Here is a 22846-nt window from a genome sequence, read left to right as displayed (position 1 = left end):
GCAGGTAAAACGTGGATTCTTGATAAAAAAGAAGAAGAGAAGTTAAATATATGGAAGAAGAAGATAGAAAGGAGGGAAAATCTCGGCTGAGAATACTAGATTTCAAAGCAACAAGTGAAGGAAAAGATGTTTGAAAACCCGATAGAAAAAATAGGAAATATTTGAAATGGAAAATTTTATAAGTACCGGCTCTTAGTATATATAAAAAAATTAAAAATAAATCTTATAGTTTAGATGAGATTTTATTTAATTTCTAGTCCGAAATAACATTTAAGTCAGTCTTTCGAATCACAGTGAAGCTTTGATATGATGAAATTATTGTGCTCTGGTTACTTACAGGGTGTGACAAATAAAAATTCGAAATACTTTTATTTTTCTTATATCCTTTTCTAAAAAACATCTCGTAATATATATTCTCATTTAATATATTTAAATAGTATTTATCATAAAATATATAATCACTGTGGAAGTATATAAATATTTATTTTATGTTTTTTTTTTCATTTTTCAAAAGACTAATCACTTCATATAGAAAGGTATTTTTTAGAATCTAGAATCTTCGAAACAAAAACCAAATCAATTCAATACTATAAAACCGCAAATAAATAAACTATCCATTCAAAATATTCACGAATGATTTTCGTTACGGCGTTTACATTTAGCGGACACAAGATGAGTAATGACATAAGTGACAGATGACACTGTGTCAAATTCAATCATATTGACATTAAATCGAAACGAAAGTCATTTGTGAAATAAATCGTTTATTTATAAACGGTAATTTCGTCGAGGTTATTAACTAAATATTTGAAATACATTTATCGATTATCTGTTTTTATTTTTTCCTTCTTACAACCAACAGCAATAAAGAATAAATCGTAATTATTTATATAACGTAAATAATATGGAATTGTACGTTCATAAATACGTCACACATACGCATACACTCACACGCATGCGCTCTGAATATTTATTTTGGTATATAACTTTATATATATATATATATAATAAATGCTGAGCGGTTTTTTTTTGACAGCTAGGGTCGTAAGATCTTCTGTTTACTTTCGAAAAAATTGTATTATAACCTTAATCTTATTTTAATATACTAGTTATTTCGATAAGTTATTGCTTTGAGTTACATTAGAAGATGAAATCTTAGGGCTCGAACGAAAAATTTACTATATACACGGTGTTTATAGCTAATTGAAACTCCATATTGATTTTTTGAGTCGTACAGCATTTTAACCACCCCGTATATATCTAATATATCGAAATATATGACATTCCTGACGAAAAAAGTATTTAAAGAGAAACCAACTACCAGGAGAACAGAAAACAGTAGACGGCGACAACCCAAGAACGAGACCGAAACCACTGCAAAATACAGAGACGGCTCTTGGAAAAATAGAAGTAAATATAAAATTATTTGATCGATTTGGATCTTTTTGCTATTAAAGTTTGTCTTAAATGTTCGTCTATTGAAAAAAAAAACTTTATGAAGGTTTTCTAGATCAAGTACATCATTTTTTCAATTTTTGCTTGGTAAATTTAAGACATTCGGATGATTCAAAACAATTAGCTATAGTCCTTGTACGGTTTAAAGTGTTTTATATTGCATTTACTCACCTTTAAAGAAAGAAAAAATGATTCGATTACTTTATTTAATTTCCAAACGACGTAGAATTTAACCCGAATGACTTTAGTGTTAATCGCATAGTTGGGTGGATGCAATTGATAATTTTGAAAACAATAAACTAAAATTTGCCCACTGAAAATGTGTATCTTCTTTTTTTTTCGTATACTGTGACCCCGTGTTCGTGGAACTACTTGAAAAAGTTGAAAATAATCTCGATGTAATTGTATTTTTTTTTATAATCCGCCCCTGTCTAATTAAAACATTGTTGTATCTCATGAAATGTCGTAAGATTATGATTGGTCGGACGGTATACGCCCCGCGCCGCCATATTTGTTTATCGCCGAATGTAAACAAACAATGTTTTAGATTAGATTAGGTTAAACCGTAGAAAGTATGTAATTTCGACTATTTTAGGTGATTGACACTGAATTTCTTTGGTAATCAATTTCGTTAGTTATTTTCAACACTAAATCAAATTACAATCACCAAAATATCGTTTGATTTCGACAACGAGGAAATTAAAGGCGTGGCGCATATGTCGTTCGACCAATGAGCGCGCGAGGTGCGTTCCGTTTCGCAATTTGACGGTTTCGCGTTATATAGATAGATTATAACCTAAGTTTATTCACAAGTTTAGGGAGATTTGACTTTTGTCAAGCTGTTAACTATTCGGGGACACATTGTATATATTTTTTTATATAATCTTACAACGCTATGAAGAATTTCGTAACAGAGAGAACCTGCGACCCTTAGCAAATGTCACTTATAAGATGCTACAAAAAGATATATCTTAATTACTATATAAATATTTTTTCTTTACTTAATAATAAATATGGTATTTTATAATTTTTTTTTTCTAAAAAAAAAGAACATCTATTTCATGTATTTCACTTATTCTATTTCAAAAACTTTCATTAATATGAAATATAGATATTATTACTTAATTATTGTAGTTAGGCCTGTATATTAAGTATTAAAAATATACAGTGTGATTAACTCGCAGTCGATTTGTGATAGATGAAGCTACCCCGCGAAGCAGCATTGATGAAATACGAAACGTAACACCAGTGGCGGAGGTTACAGTTGCTTATAAATTATTCATAAAAAAAAATATGTAAACAACACTGTATTTAACAAACGACAATAACGGCTTTCACACAAATTATGAAAAACCCTGTACGATCGTATTTATTCCGTTAGATTGTAGGAACAAACTATTTTTACACCGATACGAAACAAAATGAAATTGTGATACGATATGTTTATAAATCGCTATCATTTGAAATCGGCCTTATTATATAAATACATTTTTTGGCCTCTTTAATATGTTGGCTATAATATTAATACACGTACATTTTGAGATGTTGATCGATACTAATTTAACCCGAAACCGTCCCTGACGCGCAACTTAACCTCACTTTCCACCACCTTTATCAGCAAATAATTCGAGCTTGAAAAGCACAGTTCCTATTCTTATTTAGCAAACAATTTAGCGATTCAGTCAATATCTCGAACTGGCTAATCAACCTGCAATTCGTGATTTTTATTTATGTGTAAATTTCAACTATCTAAATTTCAAATTAGTTGTTCCACGTACTACACATAATTATATAATTAAAACGATCGCGTTTGAAAGCTAATTTCATTTCATTGCTTTTAAATAGGATATCGGTACTCTTCTGCTAGACATTTCATTTATTTATAACAATGAAATGAATTTTTTTTTGTTTGTTTGGCGTACTGTTTGTTATTAAAATCTAATTTATAATAGTTATTTCTTGGCACTACATTATCATCTATTTTTACTTGTAGTGACTAAATAGAATATTTCTTCGTTGCTTTGACGAAATATTTGTTATAAATTTAGAATAATACTTCCTGTAGGTATATAATGATCAAACCGTTTAATGTATAAATAGTTGCCTATATGCAAAACATCATACTTAATTGTATTGTTTGTTGCATACTTTTAGGCGTTACGTATATTTTGTTGTGACTAGCAAAAGAGACCGTTTCTTTTTATTAATATTAGCTAGAATAATAATTTGGGAACATTTAACGATTATTAATGAAAATGAGGATGATTTCCAAAATGGTTTTTAGGTGATTTCGGGCGGGAAGACTTTTATTTAAAACCGACGGTTGCTGCAGCATCCTTAAAAGTCGTGCCCACGAGAACGGCGCGTCCAACACTTCTTTACCTATTAATGTTTTATTACCTAACCTAGAAAAAAATCCAACTACAATAGCGCCGTTCTACGACCCGAAAAAACTCGACGTGATCTTTTAGAAAAAAGGTTCGTTTTGAAAACGAACCTTTTGTCTAAAAGATTCCTTACCCCACTCGCATTCAACCTTATTGAGCATTATACGTTATATGTATTTATTATAACATATATTATATATGTATATAATGAAAAAATGTCATTTAAAGTTGCTACATCTAAATTTCATACGCGTACTAAAATATTTTCTTATGGGATTATTAAAATATAAAACGCGATTTTCTTTTCATTTTTTTTTGCTTATATATAGTTTTTTTTTTCTAGAAATGTTTATTATAAATTGTGCTTTGTGAGCTATCTCTAGAAACTACATACAGTACTCACTAACATGCAATGAATGAAGAAGAACACCAAACGTCTAATTTGATCATGCGGGACGGGAACACAACAAAGCGGTGGTCTCAAAAAAATTAAAAAAAAAAAAACAAATACCCCAAACAAAAATTTTAATCCGTAAATATAAAATTGGTAAAATAAAAATTTTCGTAATTGTAGGTTATGTTTGCGTTGTGACTTATGGAATCCTGTTCTATTTACGTCAAAACTATTTGCACGATTGTGATTGTTTTCGTCGACTACAAAATAACGGAATAGTGTCTTTATATTTTCCAAATTTAATTATTTACGAAAATTGATAATAAATTCAAATGTTTCAAGAGTTTGTTTTTATTGTTTTGAATTGCAACTTTTATTTTTCCATGTAACCTTGAAACTATTCACATATAACTGTATGTAACTAATATACGAGGTGTGGTTAATAGTAAGATGAAGAATTGTCGATATAATTAAGAACTTCAAAACTCGTGAAAGGATAAAAACTAGGTCCCAAAAAACAGTTTGAAAGTGTGTTTAATAAAAAGAGACAAATTTTCGTGGCGTCACCTCTGAGTCAACATTTGTTTTAAAAAAAATTAACAAAATCAACTTCAAAAGACAATTTCGAAGTACAAATTTGGTTATTTACAAAAAAAATAGTCTCTAAACACAAAAGACATTCTCTAAAGACGAAAGACAATCTCTAAAGACAGATATCACTTTATTTTTGAAAAAGACAGTCCCAAAGGACAATAATGACAGTTTGCTATTTCAAGACAATCCCTTAACACAAATGACAATTTAGTTTCGGAAAAGTCTGTCTCCGAAGACAAAAAATCAATCTCTAAACACAAAAGACGATCTCTAAAGATAAACGACAGACTTTAAAGATAAAACAGTGTCTTTAAAAACAGAAAGACAGTCTTAAAAGACAAAAGACAGTCCCTAAAGGAAGAAAATCATCTCTAGAGATAAAAGACAATCTTTAAAGACAAAGGAGAGTCTCTAAAAGCCAAAGACAGCCTCTAAAAACAATCTCTAAAGATAAAAGACAATCTCTAAAGACAAAAGACAGTCCCTAAAGCAAGAAAATCATCTCTAAAGATAAAAGACAATCTTTAAAGACAAAGGAGAGTCTCTAAAAGCCAAAGACAGCCTCTAAAAACAATCTCTAAATATAAAAGACAATCTCTAAAGACAAAAGACAGTCCCTAAAGCAAGAAAATCATCTCTAGAGATAAAAGACAATCTTTAAAGACAAAGGAGAGTCTCTAAAAGCCAAAGACAGCCTCTAAAAACAATCTCTAAATATAAAAGACAATCTCTAAAGACAAAAGACAGTCCCTAAAGCAAGGAAATCATCTCTAAAGATAAAAGACAATCTTTAAAGACAAAAGACAGTCCCTAAAAGCCAAAGACAGCCTCTAGAAACAATCTCTAAAGATAAAAGACAATCTTTAAAGATAAAAGACAGTCCCTAAAGCAAGAAAATCATCTCTAAAGATAAAAGACAATCTTTAAAGACAAAAGACATTCCCTAAAAGCCAAAGACAGCTTCTAAAAACAATCTCTAAAGATAAAAGACAATCTTTAAAGATAAAAGACAGTCCCTAAAGCAAGAAAATCATCTCTAAAGATAAAAGACAATCTTTAAAGACAAAAGACATTCCCTAAAAGCCAAAGACAGCCTCTAAAAACAATCTCTAAAGATAAAAGACAATCTTTAAAGATAAAAGACAGTCCCTAAAGCAAGAAAATCATCTCTAAAGATAAAAGACAATCTTTAAAGACAAAGGAGAGTCTCTAAAAGCCAAAGACAGCCTCTAAAAACAATCTCTAAATATAAAAGACAATTTCTAAAGACAAAAGACAGTCCCTAAAGCAAGAAAATCATCTCTAAAGATAAAAGACAATCTTTAAAGACAAAGGAGAGTCTCTAAAAGCCAAAGACAGCCTCTAAAAACAATCTCTAAATATAAAAGACAATTTCTAAAGACAAAAGACAGACCCTAAAGCAAGAAAATCATCTCTAAAGATAAAAGACAATCTTTAAAGACAAAGGAGAGTCTCTAAAAGCCAAAGACAGCCTCTAAAAACAATCTCTAAATATAAAAGACAATTTCTAAAGACAAAAGACAGTCCCTAAAGCAAGAAAATCATCTCTAAAGATAAAAGACAATCTTTAAAGACAAAGGAGAGTCTCTAAAAGCCAAAGACAGCCTCTAAAAACAATCTCTAAAGATAAAAGACAATCTTTAAAGATAAAAGACAATCTTTAAAGATAGAAGACAGTCCCTAAAGCAAAGAAATCATCTCTAAAGATAAAAGACAATCTTTAAAGACAAAGGAGAGTCTCTAAAAGCCAAAGACAGCCTCTAAAAACAATCTCTAAATATAAAAGACAATTTCTAAAGACAAAAGACAGACCCTAAAGCAAGAAAATCATCTCTAAAGATAAAAGACAATCTTTAAAGACAAAGGAGAGTCTCTAAAAGCCAAAGACAGCCTCTAAAAACAATCTCTAAATATAAAAGACAATTTCTAAAGACAAAAGACAGTCCCTAAAGCAAGAAAATCATCTCTAAAGATAAAAGACAATCTTTAAAGACAAAGGAGAGTCTCTAAAAGCCAAAGACAGCCTCTAAAAACAATCTCTAAAGATAAAAGACAATTTCTAAAGACAAAAGACAGACCCTAAAGCAAGAAAATCATCTCTAAAGATAAAAGACAATCTTTAAAGACAAAGGAGAGTCTCTAAAAGCCAAAGACAGCCTCTAAAAACAATCTCTAAATATAAAAGACAATTTCTAAAGACAAAAGACAGTCCCTAAAGCAAGAAAATCATCTCTAAAGATAAAAGACAATCTTTAAAGACAAAGGAGAGTCTCTAAAAGCCAAAGACAGCCTCTAAAAACAATCTCTAAAGATAAAAGACAATCTTTAAAGATAAAAGACAATCTTTAAAGATAGAAGACAGTCCCTAAAGCAAAGAAATCATCTCTAAAGATAAAAGACAATCTTTAAAGACAAAGGAGAGTCTCTAAAAGCCAAAGACAGCCTCTAAAAACAATCTCTAAATATAAAAGACAATTTCTAAAGACAAAAGACAGACCCTAAAGCAAGAAAATCATCTCTAAAGATAAAAGACAATCTTTAAAGACAAAGGAGAGTCTCTAAAAGCCAAAGACAGCCTCTAAAAACAATCTCTAAATATAAAAGACAATTTCTAAAGACAAAAGACAGTCCCTAAAGCAAGAAAATCATCTCTAAAGATAAAAGACAATCTTTAAAGACAAAGGAGAGTCTCTAAAAGCCAAAGACAGCCTCTAAAAACAATCTCTAAAGATAAAAGACAATCTTTAAAGATAAAAGACAATCTTTAAAGATAGAAGACAGTCCCTAAAGCAAAGAAATCATCTCTAAAGATAAAAGACAATCTTTAAAGACAAAAGACAGTCCCTAAAAGCCAAAGACAGCCTCTAGAAACAATCTCTAAAGATAAAAGACAATCTTTAAAGATAAAAGACAGTCCCTAAAGCAAGAAAATCATCTCTAAAGATAAAAGACAATCTTTAAAGACAAAGGAAAGTCTCTAAAAGCCAAAGACAGCCTCTAAAAATAATCTCTAACGATAAAAGACAATATTTAAAGATAAAAGACAATCTTTAAAGACAAAAGACAGTCCCTAGAGCAAGAAAATCCTCTCTAAAGATAAAAGGCAATCTTTAAAGACAAAGGAGAGTCTCTAAAAGCCAAAGACAGCCTCTAAAAACAATCTCTAAAGATAAAGGACAATCTTTAAAGATAAAAGACAATATTTAAAGATAAAAGACAATCTCTAAAGACAAAAGACAGTCCCTAAAGCAAGAAAATCATCTCTAAAGATAAAAGACAATCTTTAAAGATAAAAGATAGTCTCTAAAGACAAAGGACAGTCTCTAAAAACAATCTCTAACGATAAAAGATAATCTTTAAAGACAAAAGACACTCTTTAAAGATAAAAGATAGTCTCTAAAAGCAAAAAACAATCTCCAAAAACAAAAGACAGTCTTAAAAGATAAAATGACAATTAGATGACGTCCACGACGGTCTAAATCCATTGAAATTGACTTTTTTTGGATATAATTACCTATAGGAAGGAGTAGTTAGTTTCAAGGTACTCGGAATTGTATATTGCAACAAATAAAGTACGTAAATCGCCCTTAGTTTTTGTAAAATCTCATAGATTAAGTAAATTGAAAAAAAAAAAAAATATTAATTATTTTACCAATTTCATATCGATTGGGGCGGCGAAAGGAAAATAAAATAAAAAACAAAAAAAAATATAAATCACGAAAATTTATTTGGTAGCAATTAAATTTATAAAAAAGTCAAAAACCTTAATTATATTATTTTGCTAGCGTTCTCAAGTTCAGTCAAAGGTGCGGAGGCGGTTTAGTCTTCGGAGAATCTAAATATTAGAAAAAAAAAAATAATAATAATAATAATAATAATAATAATACTGCCTCGCGCCCTTTCAACTGCCCTTTAGAAGGGGACCGCTTAAGCGTAAGGTCAGTCGCTAAGTAAAAAAAAATCGATCAATTTATAAATTTTCAAATAGAAAACACACTTATACATTCAATATTCAAAAATTAATAAAATACTACAAAAAAATGAAATCACTTCGAGGATACTTTCATCTAATTAAAATATCAATATAACTAATTATACTATGCACATTGCCCCTTAACACTTTCGAGATTCCTACGAAATTAAAAAAAAATCCATCTAATATAGATAAAAAGTTATACGGGGGAGTTTCGAAAAATAGTCATTCCGATATCAACTATTAACGAAAAGATTTTATCCAAAATGAATTATTTTAGTAACAAAACAACGATTACAAAATTTTTTATGGAAAATAATCGTAGAATACTTATTTTAGTGCCTTTTTTTGTCGATAAGTTTCGAAAGCTATCGATATTAAAGTTTTTTTAGCCAAAAACAAAAGTTTTATTCAACACTCTGTATCTGGTGGAACGCTCAAGATGGAAAGGTGAAAATTTGAGAGATTGTAAAAAAAACGTTTCTGATTCTATTGATTTTTTTTTCAAAGTTATTCATCTAGTAGAACTGAAGATATTTAAAAATTAACAGAAGCATGTCACATTTAGTGTCTAAAACAAATGTGTACTTTAACACCCTGTATCTAGTGAATTAATCAAGATGGAAAGTTGAAAATTTGGGAGCTCGTAGAAAAAACGTTTCTGATTCTAATGAATCGTTTTCCGAAGTTGTATAATGAAAAAAGCTGGAGATATTTGAAAATTTAGAAAACCATGACACATTTTATGTCAAAAAAAATGTGTACTTTAACACCCTGTATCTAGTGAATTAATCAAGATGGAAAGTTGAAAATTTGGGAGCTCGTAGAAAAAACGTTTCTGTTTCTAATGAATCGTTTTGCGAAGTTGTATAATGAAAAAAGCTGGAGATATTTGAAAATTTAGAAAACCATGACACATTTTATGTCAAAAAAAAATGTGTACTTTAACACCCTGTATCTAGTGAATTAATCAAGATGGAAAGTTGAAAATTTGGGAGCTCGTAGAAAAAACGTTTCTGTTTCTAATGAATCGTTTTGCGAAGTTGTATGTTCAAAAAAGCTGAAGATATTTGAAAATTTAGGGAACCATGTCACATTTTGTGTCTAAAACAAATGTGTACTTTAACACCCTGTATCTAGTGAATTAATCAAGATGGAAAGTTGAAAATTTGGGTGTTTGTAGAAAAAACGTTTGTGATTCCAATGAATCTTTTTCTGAAGTTGTATAATAAAAAAAACTGGAGATATTTGAAAATTTAGAAAACCATGACACTTTTTGTGTCAAAATCAAATGTTTTTTTAACACCCTGTATCTAGTAAATCAATCAAGAAGGAAAGTTGAAAATTTGGGAGCTCGTAGAAAAAACGTTTCTGTTTCTAATGAATCGTTTTGCGAAGTTGTATAATGAAAAAAACTGGAGATATTTGAAAATTTAGGGAACCATGTCACATTTTGTGTCTAAAACAAATGTGTACTTTAACACCCTGTATCTAGTGAATTAATCAAGATGGAAAGTTGAAAATTTGGGAGCTCGTAGAAAAAACGTTTCTGTTTCTAATGAATCGTTTTGCGAAGTTGTATGTTCAAAAAAGCTGAAGATATTTGAAAATTTAGGGAACCATGTCACATTTTGTGTCAAAAACAAATGTGTACTTTAACACCCTGTATCTAGTGAATTAATCAAGATGGAAAGTTGAAAATTTGGGTGTTTGTAGAAAAAACGTTTCTGATTCCAATGAATCTTTTTCCGAAGTTGTATAATCAAAAAAGCTGGAGATATTTGAAAATTTAGAAAACCATGACACTTTTTGTGTCAAAATCAAATGTTTTTTTTAACACCCTGTATCTAGTGAATCAATCAAGATGGAAAGTTGAAAATTTGGGAGCTCGTAGAAAAAACGTTTCTGATTCTAATAAATCGTTTTCCAACTTTTTCTAAATTAACTTTTCTGAAAATTTCTAAAAAATAAAAATTATTCTACCTATTTTTTGTTTCTCCCCTGTATATAATTAAAAAAAATTGCAAATTCGATTCGAAAATTGATCGTAAAGGTATTGAAGGGCATTGTGATATTTTGAACAGTCATTCTGCACTCAACGATAGACTTGTACTAACATTCATAGTTAAATATGTAAAAAAATAAAATAATAATTGTAATATGGTATTTATTAATAGCTATAAAACAACAAATTATTTACAACGTACGTACATAAACAAAGTCTCCTGGCTATACCGGACCTAATCAATTCGGACTGACGCAGACTGGCCAAGCAATAATAATAATAAAATATATATAAATTTATCTAATAACATTAATTTCCAATACTACAATAAAAAAATAAATAAAAACAAAATATAGTTTCTTAATATATATATTTAATAATAAGTAATATATAAGCGCATCAGGGCCAGTATGGGCCAGTCGGATTTACTAGACCTTTTCCTTCAAAGCGATCGTGACAACTGATTAATATATTTCCAAAATAAAAAAACATTTCCAGTATCCTGTAAATTATTTCTTAAGCGCGAGTACGGTCCTGTTACATATAAGACTTTGATCACGTGATCTACGCGTGAATATGTTTCGGATTTACTATTTTCCTTCGATAGAATTTACAAGAACGCGTTAAAAATATAAATTCGACGTGAAATCAACAACAATCTAATGGATATATTACACAGAATCATGGAAAAGTTAAACTAAAAATTACAACGATGGACGCCATTTTATAAACGTGTATATATAATATGCAACGATTGGATTGTAAACTAATAAATTATAGACTACAATATGTGAATATTTGGTAAAGAAAACCAGATTAGCAAACTCTTAAGAAGATTAGGAGAGATTTTGGAATTATTTAAGATGCATTAAAAAAATTTCAACACGATAAACAAAGTAGGTGTTGGATACGTGGCGGAATTTGATTCGTTGACATAAGAAATACAATGGAAGTTTACAGAAACGATGTTACGATGTTGTATATATAGGATGTCTCAAAAAAACTTCACTTTTTAATTTATTTATACTTTAAACGTTGTTTTTCGAAGAGGACACGCGTCTGTCACGTGAAAATTGATTTCCACGCAATCTAATTCAACGCCCATGGACTTTTTGGGGTTATGTCAAATGTAAACATAGAGGATTCGATAATTTTTGATATATTAATCAGTATGTTACGATTTGATTGGTGATAAAATCAGCTTAAGGAATTGGTCTAAATTGTCTACGAAAAAGTGCAGGCAAGGGGGAGAAATGCATTTAAAAAAATTGTAGCCCGGATAATATACCGGGTGAAACGTGAATACTGAAGGAACCGAAGCAAGTGGTGCAGGACTGGGGGGGCCGCGTTTTATTTTTTTTTTATTTTCGATTATATATTACAAGACACTAAAGAAAAATGAAATTTTATATTGAAATATATAAATAAAAATTTAATAATAACGATTTTTAGTGTCGTGTTGTATATGTACCTATCGAAATACATTGTTGTCGGTTCGTAATTAATTAATTTTTAGTGAGTAACAAATTTTTGATTGATTACAAGTAATACTCGAAAATTGTAATACTGAAAATAATTTTTTTTTAATCAAATACTGATAATTTAATAAATTCAATTTGAGATTAGTGGATTAGTCATATTTAATTCCTTGTATCTCGAAAATGAATGCCGATAGAAATGTGAAAATTTGGGGAATCGTAGACGAAACATTTCTGATTCTACTGAACTTTTTTAAAAAGTTCTATATCAAATAGAACTAAAATTATTTGAGATTTAAGAAAGTCATGTTACTTTTTGTGTCAAAAACAGATGTTTTCTTTGACACACTGTATTTAAAGAACCACTCATGATGGAAATATGAGAATTTGGGGGCTTGTAGAAAAAACGTTTCTGATTCTAATGAATTTTTTTAAAAAGTTCTATATCAAGTAGAACTGAAGTTATTTGAAAATTAATGGAATCATGTCACTTTTTGTGTCAAAACCAGTTGTTTTTTTTTTAACACACTGTATCTAGAGAATCACTCATGATAGAAATATGAAAATTTGAGAGCTCGTAGAGAAAACGTTTCTGATTCTAATGAATCTTTTTCCGAAATTGCATAATCAAAAAAGCTGGAGATATTTGGAAATTTACGAAACCATGTCACATTTTGTGTCAAAAATAAATGTTTTCTTTGACACCCTGTATCTAGTGAATCAATCAAGATGGAAAGTTGAAAATTTGAGAGTTCGTAGAGAAAACGTTTCTGATTCTAATGAATCTTTTTCTGAAGTTGTATGTTTAAAAAAGCTGGAGATATTTGAAAATTTAGGGAACCATGTAACATTTTGTGTTAAAAACAAATGATTTCTTTAACACCCTGTATCTAGTGAATCAATCAAGATGGAAATATGAAAATTTGGGGGTTTGTAGAAAAAACGTTTCTGATTCTAATGAATTTTTTTAAAAAGTTCTATACCAAATAGAACTGAAGTTATTTAAGATTTAAGGAAGTCATGTTACTTTTTGTGTCAAAAACAGATCTTTTCTTTGACACTCTGTATCTCGTGAATTACACATGATGGAAATATGAAAATTTGGGAACTTGTAGAAGAAGCATTTCTGATTCTAATGAATTTCTTTTAAAAGTTCTATATCAAGTAGAACTGAAGTTATTTGAAAATTAATGGAATCATGTCACTTTTTGTGTCAAAAACAGATGTTTTCTTTGACACCTTGTATCTTCTAAACCACTCATGATAAAGACATGAGAATTTGGGGGTTCGTGAATGAAACATTTCTGATTCTAATGAACTTTTTTTAAAAGTTCTATATCAAATAGAACTGAAGTTATTTGAGAATTAAGAAAATCATGTCACATTTTGTGTCAAAAACAGATGTTTTCTTTAACACCCTGTATCTAGAGAACCAATCAAGATAGAAATAAGAAAATTGGGGAGTTGGTAGAAAAAACGTTTCTGGTTCAACTGATTTCTTTCTCACAATTCTATATTTAATAAAATTGGAGATATTGAAAAATTTAGGGAATCGTGTTACTTTTCGAGATAAAAACAAATTTTTTTTCAACACCCTATATCCAGTGAACCTATCACGATAAAAACATGATTAATAGACAGATCATAAAATAAACGTTTCTGAATCTACTAGACTTTATTTGAAATTCCTAAATCAAATAGAACTGAAGATAATCAAAAAAAGTAACTCGACCATGTTTTTTTTTTGAGTTAAAAACAAGTTTTCTTAAACACCTCGTATGTAATGAAAATGAAAATTTGAAAATTCGTAGAAAGAACGTTTACGAATCTGTTTTAATATTATCGAATCAATTTAGTTACAAAAAGGTAACGAAGTTGAATTTTTTTTCGTTATCTTCGATCGATGTAATTCTAAAAAAAAAAAAAACCAAATCAAAAATCAAATTTTCCCCATAATTATTTACTTACGAACCGAACGAATGTGGATAAGAAAAATTTAGCTGTGTCGAACCCAAACTTTCCGGGATTTTTCCGATTTAAGGCCCAGTCGCACACCGGCCGGCTATACCGGGTACACACGATAAATAATTTATATTATATAATCTCTCACAACTTATACGCTATAAGAAATATAGAAATATATGTATCACATCAAATAACAGAACAATAGCAACAATTACTGATCAACTAACAATAAGGGATATGTATTTCGTTATTAGGGGCGGTGTACCCGGACCGGTGGCGTGCGCGCGGCGATTTTACCGGACGGCCCCCTGCAAGTTTTCGTAATGGTTAAAAATTTTAAATTCTTCGAAAAAATACAGATCAGTTGAGGGTGTACGGCCCTGTATAGTTTGTCGATGACCGATGTGATTACGAAAAACGGGAATTTGATTTTTTTTTTGTGAATTTTTTCAAATAGAATCGATTTTATAACGGAAAATAGTTTTTTTATATATAATTTTTATAAAAAGCATTTAAATAAGTGAAAAAATTGATATCCTGTTGGAAAATGATGAAAATTTTCGTAATTTTCCGAGTGGTTTCGAAGCAATGATTTTTTTCTTAACATATTTTAAGTTAAAATCACCCTGTATCTAATGAAATTCTGCCAGGGAAAATAAATACACCGAAAGGATTATAAAAAAAAAGTGTTTCTTTATTAAAAAAGTTCTATATTTCATTATACGGGGGATATTAAAAAAGTAAGACTTGAGACAAAAATAGAAGTTTTTTAAACGCCTTGTATCTAACGAACAAATTTTAATGGAAACATGAAAATTTGGAAATTGGTAGGAAAAATGTATTTCATTCTATGTATATTCTTTTCAAAATGCTGTATTTAATATTACGAGGGTTATTAAAAAAATAAGATGATCATGTCATTTCTAAAGACAAAAATAGAAGTTTTCTTAAGCGCCTTGTATCTAACGAACTACTTAAGATGGAAACTTGAAAATTTGCAAGCTCGTAGAGAAAATTTCCCTCATTCTATGATTTTTTTTTCGGAAATCTGTATTTAATAACAAGGGAGATAATGAGACAGTAAAAGGGTTGTATCATTTTTTGCGTCAAAAACAAAACTTATCTTTACGACCCTATATCTCATAAACTAATTAAGATGGAAATGTGAAAATTTGGTGATTTATAGAGAAAATGTTTCTTATCCTAGGAATATATTGTTCAAAACTCTATATTAAATTTTACGAGGGTTATTAAAAAAATTAGACAATCATGTCATTTTTAAAGACAAAAGTAGAAGTTTTCTTAATCTCCTTGTATCTAACGAACTACTTAAGATGGAAACTTGAAAATTTGCAAGCTCGTAGAGAAAATTTCCCTCATTCTATGATTTTTTTTTCGAAAATCTGTATTTAATAACAAGGGAGATAATGAGACAGTAAAAGGGTTGTATCATTTTTTGCGTCAAAAACAAAACTTATCTTTACGACCCTATATCTCATAAACTAATTAAGATGGAAATGTGAAAATTTGGTGATTTATAGAGAAAATGTTTCTAATTTCACTAATATATTTTTCAAAACTATGTATTAAATTTTACGAGGGTTATTATAAAAATAAGACGATCATGTCATTTTTAAAGACAAAAGTAGAAGTTTTCTTAATCTCCTTGTATCTAACGAACTACTCAAGATGGAAATTTGAAAATTTGCAAACTCGTAGAGAAAATTTCCCTCATTCTATGATTTTTTTTTCGAAAATCTGTATTTAATAACAAGGGAGATAATAAGACAGTAAAATGGTTGTATCATTTTTTGAATCAAAAACAAAATTTATCTTTACGACCCTGTATCTCATAAACTAATTAAGATGGAAATGTGAAAATTTGGTGATTTATAGAGAAAATGTTTCTAATTTCACTAATATATTTTTCAAAACTATGTATTAAATTTTACGAGGGTTATTATAAAAATAAGACGATCATGTCATTTTTAAAGACAAAAATATAAGTTTTCTTAAACTCCTTGTATCTAACGAACTACTTAAGATGAAAACTTGAAAATTTGCAAGCTCGTAGAGAAAATTTCCCTCATTCTATGATTTTTTTTTCGAAAATCTGTATTTAATAACAAGGGAGATAATGAGACAGTAAAAGGGTTGTATCATTTTTTGAGTCAAAAACAAAACTTATCTTTACGACCCTGTATCTCATGAACTAAATAAGATGGAAACGTAAAAATTTGGTGATTTGTAGAGAAAATGTTTCTTATCCTAGGAATATATTTTTCAAAACTCTATATTTAATTTTACGAGGGTTATTAAAAAAATTAGACAATCATGTCATTTTTAAAGACAAAAGTAGAAGTTTTCTTAATCTCCTTGTATCTAACGAACTACTCAAGATGGAAATTTGAAAATTTGCAAACTCGTAGAGAAAATTTCCCTCATTCTATGATTTTTTTTATAAAAATCTGTATTTAATAACAAAGGAGATAATGAGACAGTAAAAGGGTTGTATCATTTTTTGAGTCAAAAACAAAATTTATCTTTACGACCCTGTATCTCATGAACTAAATAAGATGGAAACGTAAAAATTTGGTGATTTATAGAGAAAATGTTTCTTATTCTAGGAATATATTTTTCAAAACTCTGTATTAAATATAACGAGGGTTATTAAAAAAATTAGACAATCATGTCACTTTTAAAGACAAAAGTAGAAGTTTTCTTAATCTCCTTGTATCTAACGAACTACTAAAGATGGAAATTTGAAAATTTGCAAACTCGTAGAGAAAATTTCCCTCATTCTATGATTTTTTTTTCGAAAATTTGTATTTAATACCAAGGGAGATAATGAAACAGTAAAAGGGTTATATCATTTTTTGAGTCAAAAACAAAAGTTATCTTTACGACCCTGTATCTCATAAACTAATTAAGATGCAAATGTAAAAATTTGGAAATTTATAGAAAAAATGTTTCTTATTCTAGGAATATATTTTTCAAAACTCTGTATTAAATATAACGAGGGTTATTAAAAAAATAAGACAATCAGGTCATTTTTAAAGACAAAAATAGAAGTTTTCTTAAGCGCCTTGTATCTAACGAACTATTTAAGATGGAACCTTGAAAATTTGCAAGCTCGTAGAGAAAATTTCCCTCATTCTATGATTTTTTTTATAAAAATCTGTATTTAATAACAAAGGAGATAATGAGACAGTAAAAGGGTTGTATCATTTTTTGAGTCAGAAACAAAATTTATCTTTACGACCCTATATCTCATAAACTAATTAAGATGGAAATGTGAAAATTTGGAAATTTATAGAAAAAATGTTTCTTATTCTAGGAATATATTTTTCAAAACTCTGTATTAAATATAACGAGGGTTATTAAAAAAATAAGACAATCAGGTCATTTTTAAAGACAAAAATAGAAGTTTTCTTAAGCGCCTTGTATCTAACGAACTATTTAAGATGGAACCTTGAAAATTTGCAAATTCGTAGAGAAAATGTATCTGATTTTATGATTTTTTTTTTGAAAATCTGTCCTTAATAACAAGGGAGATAATAAGACAGTAAACGGGTTGTATTATTTTTGAGTCAAAAACAAAAGTTATATTTACGACCCTGTATCTCATGAACTAAATAAGATGCAAATGTAAAAATTTGGAAATTTATAGAAAAAATGTTTCTTATTCTAGGAATATATTTTTCAAAACTCTGTATTAAATATAACGAGGGTTATTAAAAAAATAAGACAATCAGGTCATTTTTAAAGACAAAAATAGAAGTTTTCTTAAGCGCCTTGTATCTAACGAACTATTTAAGATGGAACCTTGAAAATTTGCAAGCTCGTAGAGAAAATTTCCCTCATTCTATGATTTTTTTTATAAAAATCTGTATTTAATAACAAAGGAGATAATGAGACAGTAAAAGGGTTGTATCATTTTTTGAGTCAGAAACAAAATTTATCTTTACGACCCTATATCTCATAAACTAATTAAGATGGAAATGTGAAAATTTGGAAATTTATAGAAAAAATGTTTCTTATTCTAGGAATATATTTTTCAAAACTCTGTATTAAATATAACGAGGGTTATTAAAAAAATAAGACAATCAGGTCATTTTTAAAGACAAAAATAGAAGTTTTCTTAAGCGCCTTGTATCTAACGAACTATTTAAGATGGAACCTTGAAAATTTGCAAATTCGTAGAGAAAATGTATCTGATTTTATGATTTTTTTTTTGAAAATCTGTCCTTAATAACAAGGGAGATAATAAGACAGTAAACGGGTTGTATTATTTTTGAGTCAAAAACAAAAGTTATATTTACGACCCTGTATCTCATGAACTAAATAAGATGCAAATGTAAAAATTTGGAAATTTATAGAAAAAATGTTTCTTATTCTAGGAATATATTTTTCAAAACTCTGTATTAAATATAACGAGGGTTATTAAAAAAATAAGACAATCAGGTCATTTTTAAAGACAAAAATAGAAGTTTTCTTAAGCGCCTTGTATCTAACGAACTATTTAAGATGGAACCTTGAAAATTTGCAAGCTCGTAGAGAAAATTTCCCTCATTCTATGATTTTTTTTATAAAAATCTGTATTTAATAACAAAGGAGATAATGAGACAGTAAAAGGGTTGTATTATTTTTGAGTCAAAAACAAAAGTTATATTTACGACCCTGTATCTCATGAACTAAACATGATAAATATAAAAAAATTTGGTAATTTATAAAAAAAATATTCCTTTATTTAGAAATTTCCTAACCGAAGTTTTATTTTTAAAAACATGGAAGATACAGCAAAAAAAGTAGATAGTAGTCGAATTTTTCTCCATCCCCTCGTATTGAACGAATTAATAAAGACGAAAATGTGAAAATTGGAAATTTTTCAGTAAAAACGTTACCGAATATACGAACACCACTTTCACGATTCAAATATGAAAAAATTCACAATTATCATCGAATTTTTATATTCGTTTCCAAAATATCTCGATAAATTTTCAATTTTTCCCGATATCTCCTATAAATTTTCGAAAGAATCCGAAATTTTTCCGCACCCCGCTTCCGAACCGCACACCTCGCGCCGCACAACCAAACTAATTCTCACTTCATCGTAATATAATACATTTTTTTTTTTTTCATTATATTTTCGCTTTATTCCTATTTTATCCATATATTATTTTAAAAATTTTATCCCTTAAACAATATTTTGAGAATTGCTGTTTTCAGACTTCAATAACGTGAGAGCGACGTTTCCCACACGGCGAAACTTAAAAAAATATATTCCAAAAAAAAAAAAAAAACGACGCGACGCACTTTACGCGCGAAGCGCGGCGTCGCGCGTCTTTTTCCCTTTTCCATTTCTACGTGTTCAGAACGATAAAAAATATCCGAAATACTCAAAATATAACTCTAAATACTATCGAAAAAAAAAATTAATTAAAAAATAAAAAAAAAAGGATGTTTCACTGGCTTTAAACGATGACTACACGCTTCAACTTCGTCGAACCCCCAACCGCACACGAAAAATTGAAAAAAAGAATAAAAAATAGAGAAAAAAAAAAACTCCACGTTAAAAATTTTCCGATTCGTTGTATGCGAAGAGCGTTAACCGAAGGTGAAGTCGAACGCGGGACGCGCGTCCGCGGAATCGCGCGTCCGCGGAATCGCGCGTCCACGGAATGCGATTCGAGCGCGATCGATCGGGGGCGTCGTCGCCTTAAGGATTCGGGGAGTAGATGCGGATCGCTTGTATGGCGGGTAGCGAACAGACGGGGCATTGAGCGTCGCCGGCTTCGCACACTCTGGTGGCGCATTCCATGCAGAAGAAATTGTGGCCGCACGGCACCAGAGCGTGCGTAACTTTCGCCTCGGTGCACACTAAACATTTGGTGGCGGAGCTGAGTAGGGAGTCGGCGGGGCTGGTGCTGTTCGCCGGCGACGGTCTCGACGGAGCCGCGGCGCTCGGATACGACCAAATGCTCGATAGGGCGGCGGACGTATCGAAGCTGGGGGAATCGCCCAAACCTTCGTCTCTATCGTTCGAGCTCCATATGGCTCCCAGATCTCTGCCGCCGCCGCTGCTCGACGAGCTGCTGGAGCAGGAGCCCGAGCTGGAGAAGGCGCCGCTGCTGCCCGTCGAAGAGGTCATCGTCGGGAACGTGTCCGTCGGTTGTTCCATGTAGTTGAGTATCGAGTTCAATCCGGATTTGTACAACGAGGCGAATAGTTCGCTTTCGTCTAGTAAGCCGTTGATGGAGGCGCCGTTTCCGGTGCGCATCGCGATGTGGGCCTCGATTTCTCGGCGGGCGGATTCGACGCTCTCCGGTAGGCCGGTCACCTCGAAGACGGGTTCTTTGTCGCGACTCGGCGTTACGATGTAGGTGTGGGTCTGATGTTGGATCCTTTTGATGGTGGCGCCTTTGGGGCCGACTACCAGGCCGACGACGCGGTACGGCACCCGCACTTGGATTGTGACGTGACCGGGAATATTCGCCGGAGGACCGGGCGGCGTGCTGGCGCCGGATCCTAATCCCGCCAAATTGTTTTTGCGGGAAGCTCTGATTTGGGAGAAATGCTCCGCCGCCGAGAGGATTTCTCTTTTGGCTTTGGCGACGTCTTCTTTGCGACCGGTTACCACGAAGACGGGTTCTTCGCCTCTGACGGGCGTTTTGATGTAGGTGTTGGTCTTGGCGCGGAGGGCTTTGATTTTGCAACCTGCAACAAAAACGATATCGACGTCAATTTTTTTTTTTTTTTTTTTGTATATCTGTTAGAAAAAAAATTACGGACGTGTTATTTTTAAAGACAAAAATAGAAGTTTTCTTAAGCGCCTTGTATCTAACGAACTATTTGGGATAGACACTTGAAAATTTGCAAGCTCGTAGAAAAAATTTCCCTTATTCTATGATTTTTTTTTCGAAAATCTATACTTAATAACAAGGGAGATAATGAGACAGTAAAAGGATTGTATCATTTTTTGAGTCAAAAACAAAATTTATCTTTACGACCCTATATCTCATAAACTAATTAAGATGCAAATGTGAAAATTTGGTAATTTATAGAGAAAATGTTTCTTATTTTGAAAATATATTTTTCAAAACTCATAGTGTTGAATTTTACGAGGGTTATTAAAAAAATAAGACAATCATGTCACTTTTAAACACAAAAATAGAAGTTTTCTTATACTCCTTGTATCTAACGAACTATTTAAGTTGGAAACTTGAAAATTTGCAAGCTCGTAAAGAAAATTTCCCTCATTCTATGATTTTTCTTTCAAAAATCTGTACTTGATAAGAAGGGAGATAAAGATACAGTAAAGGGGTTGTGTCACTTTTTGAGTCAAAAACAAAATTTATATTTACGACCCTGTATCTCATAAACTAATTAAGATGCAAATGTAAAAATTTGGTAATTTATCGAGAAAATGTTTCTGATTCTAGGAATATATTATTCAAAACTCTGTGTTAAATTTTACGAGGGTTATTAAAAAAATTAGACAATCATGTCATTTTTAAAGACAAAAGTAGAAGTTTTCTTAAGCGCCTTGTATCTAATGAATTACTTAAGATGGAAACTTGAAAATTTGCAAACTTGTAGAGAAAATTTCCCTCATTCTATGATTTTTCTTTCAAAAATCTGTACTTGATAAGAAGGGAGATAAAGATACAGTAAAGGGGTTGTGTCACTTTTTGAGTCAAAAACAAAATTTATATTTACGACCCTGTATCTCATAAACTAATTAAGATGCAAATGTAAAAATTTGGTAATTTATCGAGAAAATGTTTCTGATTCTAGGAATATATTATTCAAAACTCTGTGTTAAATTTTACGAGGGTTATTAAAAAAATTAAACAATCATGTCAGTTTTAAACACAAAAATAGAAGTTTTCTTATACTCCTTGTATCTAACGAACTATTTAAGTTGGAAACTTGAAAATTTGCAAGCTCGTAGAGAAAATTTCCCTCATTCTATGATTTTTCTTTCAAAAATCTGTACTTGATAAGAAGGGAGATAAAGATACAGTAAAGGGGTTGTGTCACTTTTTGAGTCAAAAACAAAATTTATATTTACGACCCTGTATCTCATAAACTAATTAAGATGCAAATGTAAAAATTTGGTAATTTATCGAGAAAATGTTTCTGATTCTAGGAATATATTATTCAAAACTCTGTGTTAAATTTTACGAGGGTTATTAAAAAAATTAGACAATCATGTCATTTTTAAAGACAAAAGTAGAAGTTTTCTTAAGCGCCTTGTATCTAATGAATTACTTAAGATGGAAACTTGAAAATTTGCAAACTTGTAGAGAAAATTTCCCTCATTCTATGATTTTTTTTTCGAAAATTTGTATTTAATAACAAGAGAGATAATGAAACAGTAAAAGGGTTATATCATTTTTTGAGTCAAAAACAAAACTTATCTTTACGACCCTGTATCTCATAAACTAATTAAGATGGAAATGTGAAAATTTGGTGATTTATAGAGAAAATGTTTCTTATTCTGGAAATATATTTTTCAAAATTCTGTGTTAAATTTTACGAGGGTTATTAAAAAAATAAGACAATCATGTC

The 22846-nt window shown here is 30.3% G+C and overlaps 1 protein-coding gene across 1 annotated transcript in view; it reads right to left on the bottom strand.

Annotated features, from left to right (window-relative positions):
* Positions 1 to 19398: 19398 nt before the first annotated feature.
* The window catches only part of LOC130900019 (RNA-binding protein MEX3B), a 56762-nt gene continuing 53314 nt past the window's right edge, over positions 19399 to 22846 (bottom strand). Inside the window, exon 2 of the mRNA XM_057810325.1 lies at positions 19399 to 20989. Coding sequence (XP_057666308.1) covers positions 19992 to 20989 — 998 coding nt within the window. The 3' untranslated portion in view covers positions 19399 to 19991. The remainder of the gene's footprint in view (positions 20990 to 22846) is intronic.

The sequence above is a fragment of the Diorhabda carinulata genome, chromosome 12 (genome assembly GCF_026250575.1).
Source record: "Diorhabda carinulata isolate Delta chromosome 12, icDioCari1.1, whole genome shotgun sequence".
NCBI lineage: Eukaryota > Metazoa > Arthropoda > Insecta > Coleoptera > Chrysomelidae > Diorhabda > Diorhabda carinulata.
Note: the sequence above shows the minus strand (reverse complement) of the source record. Positions and strands in the feature narration are given on the sequence as shown.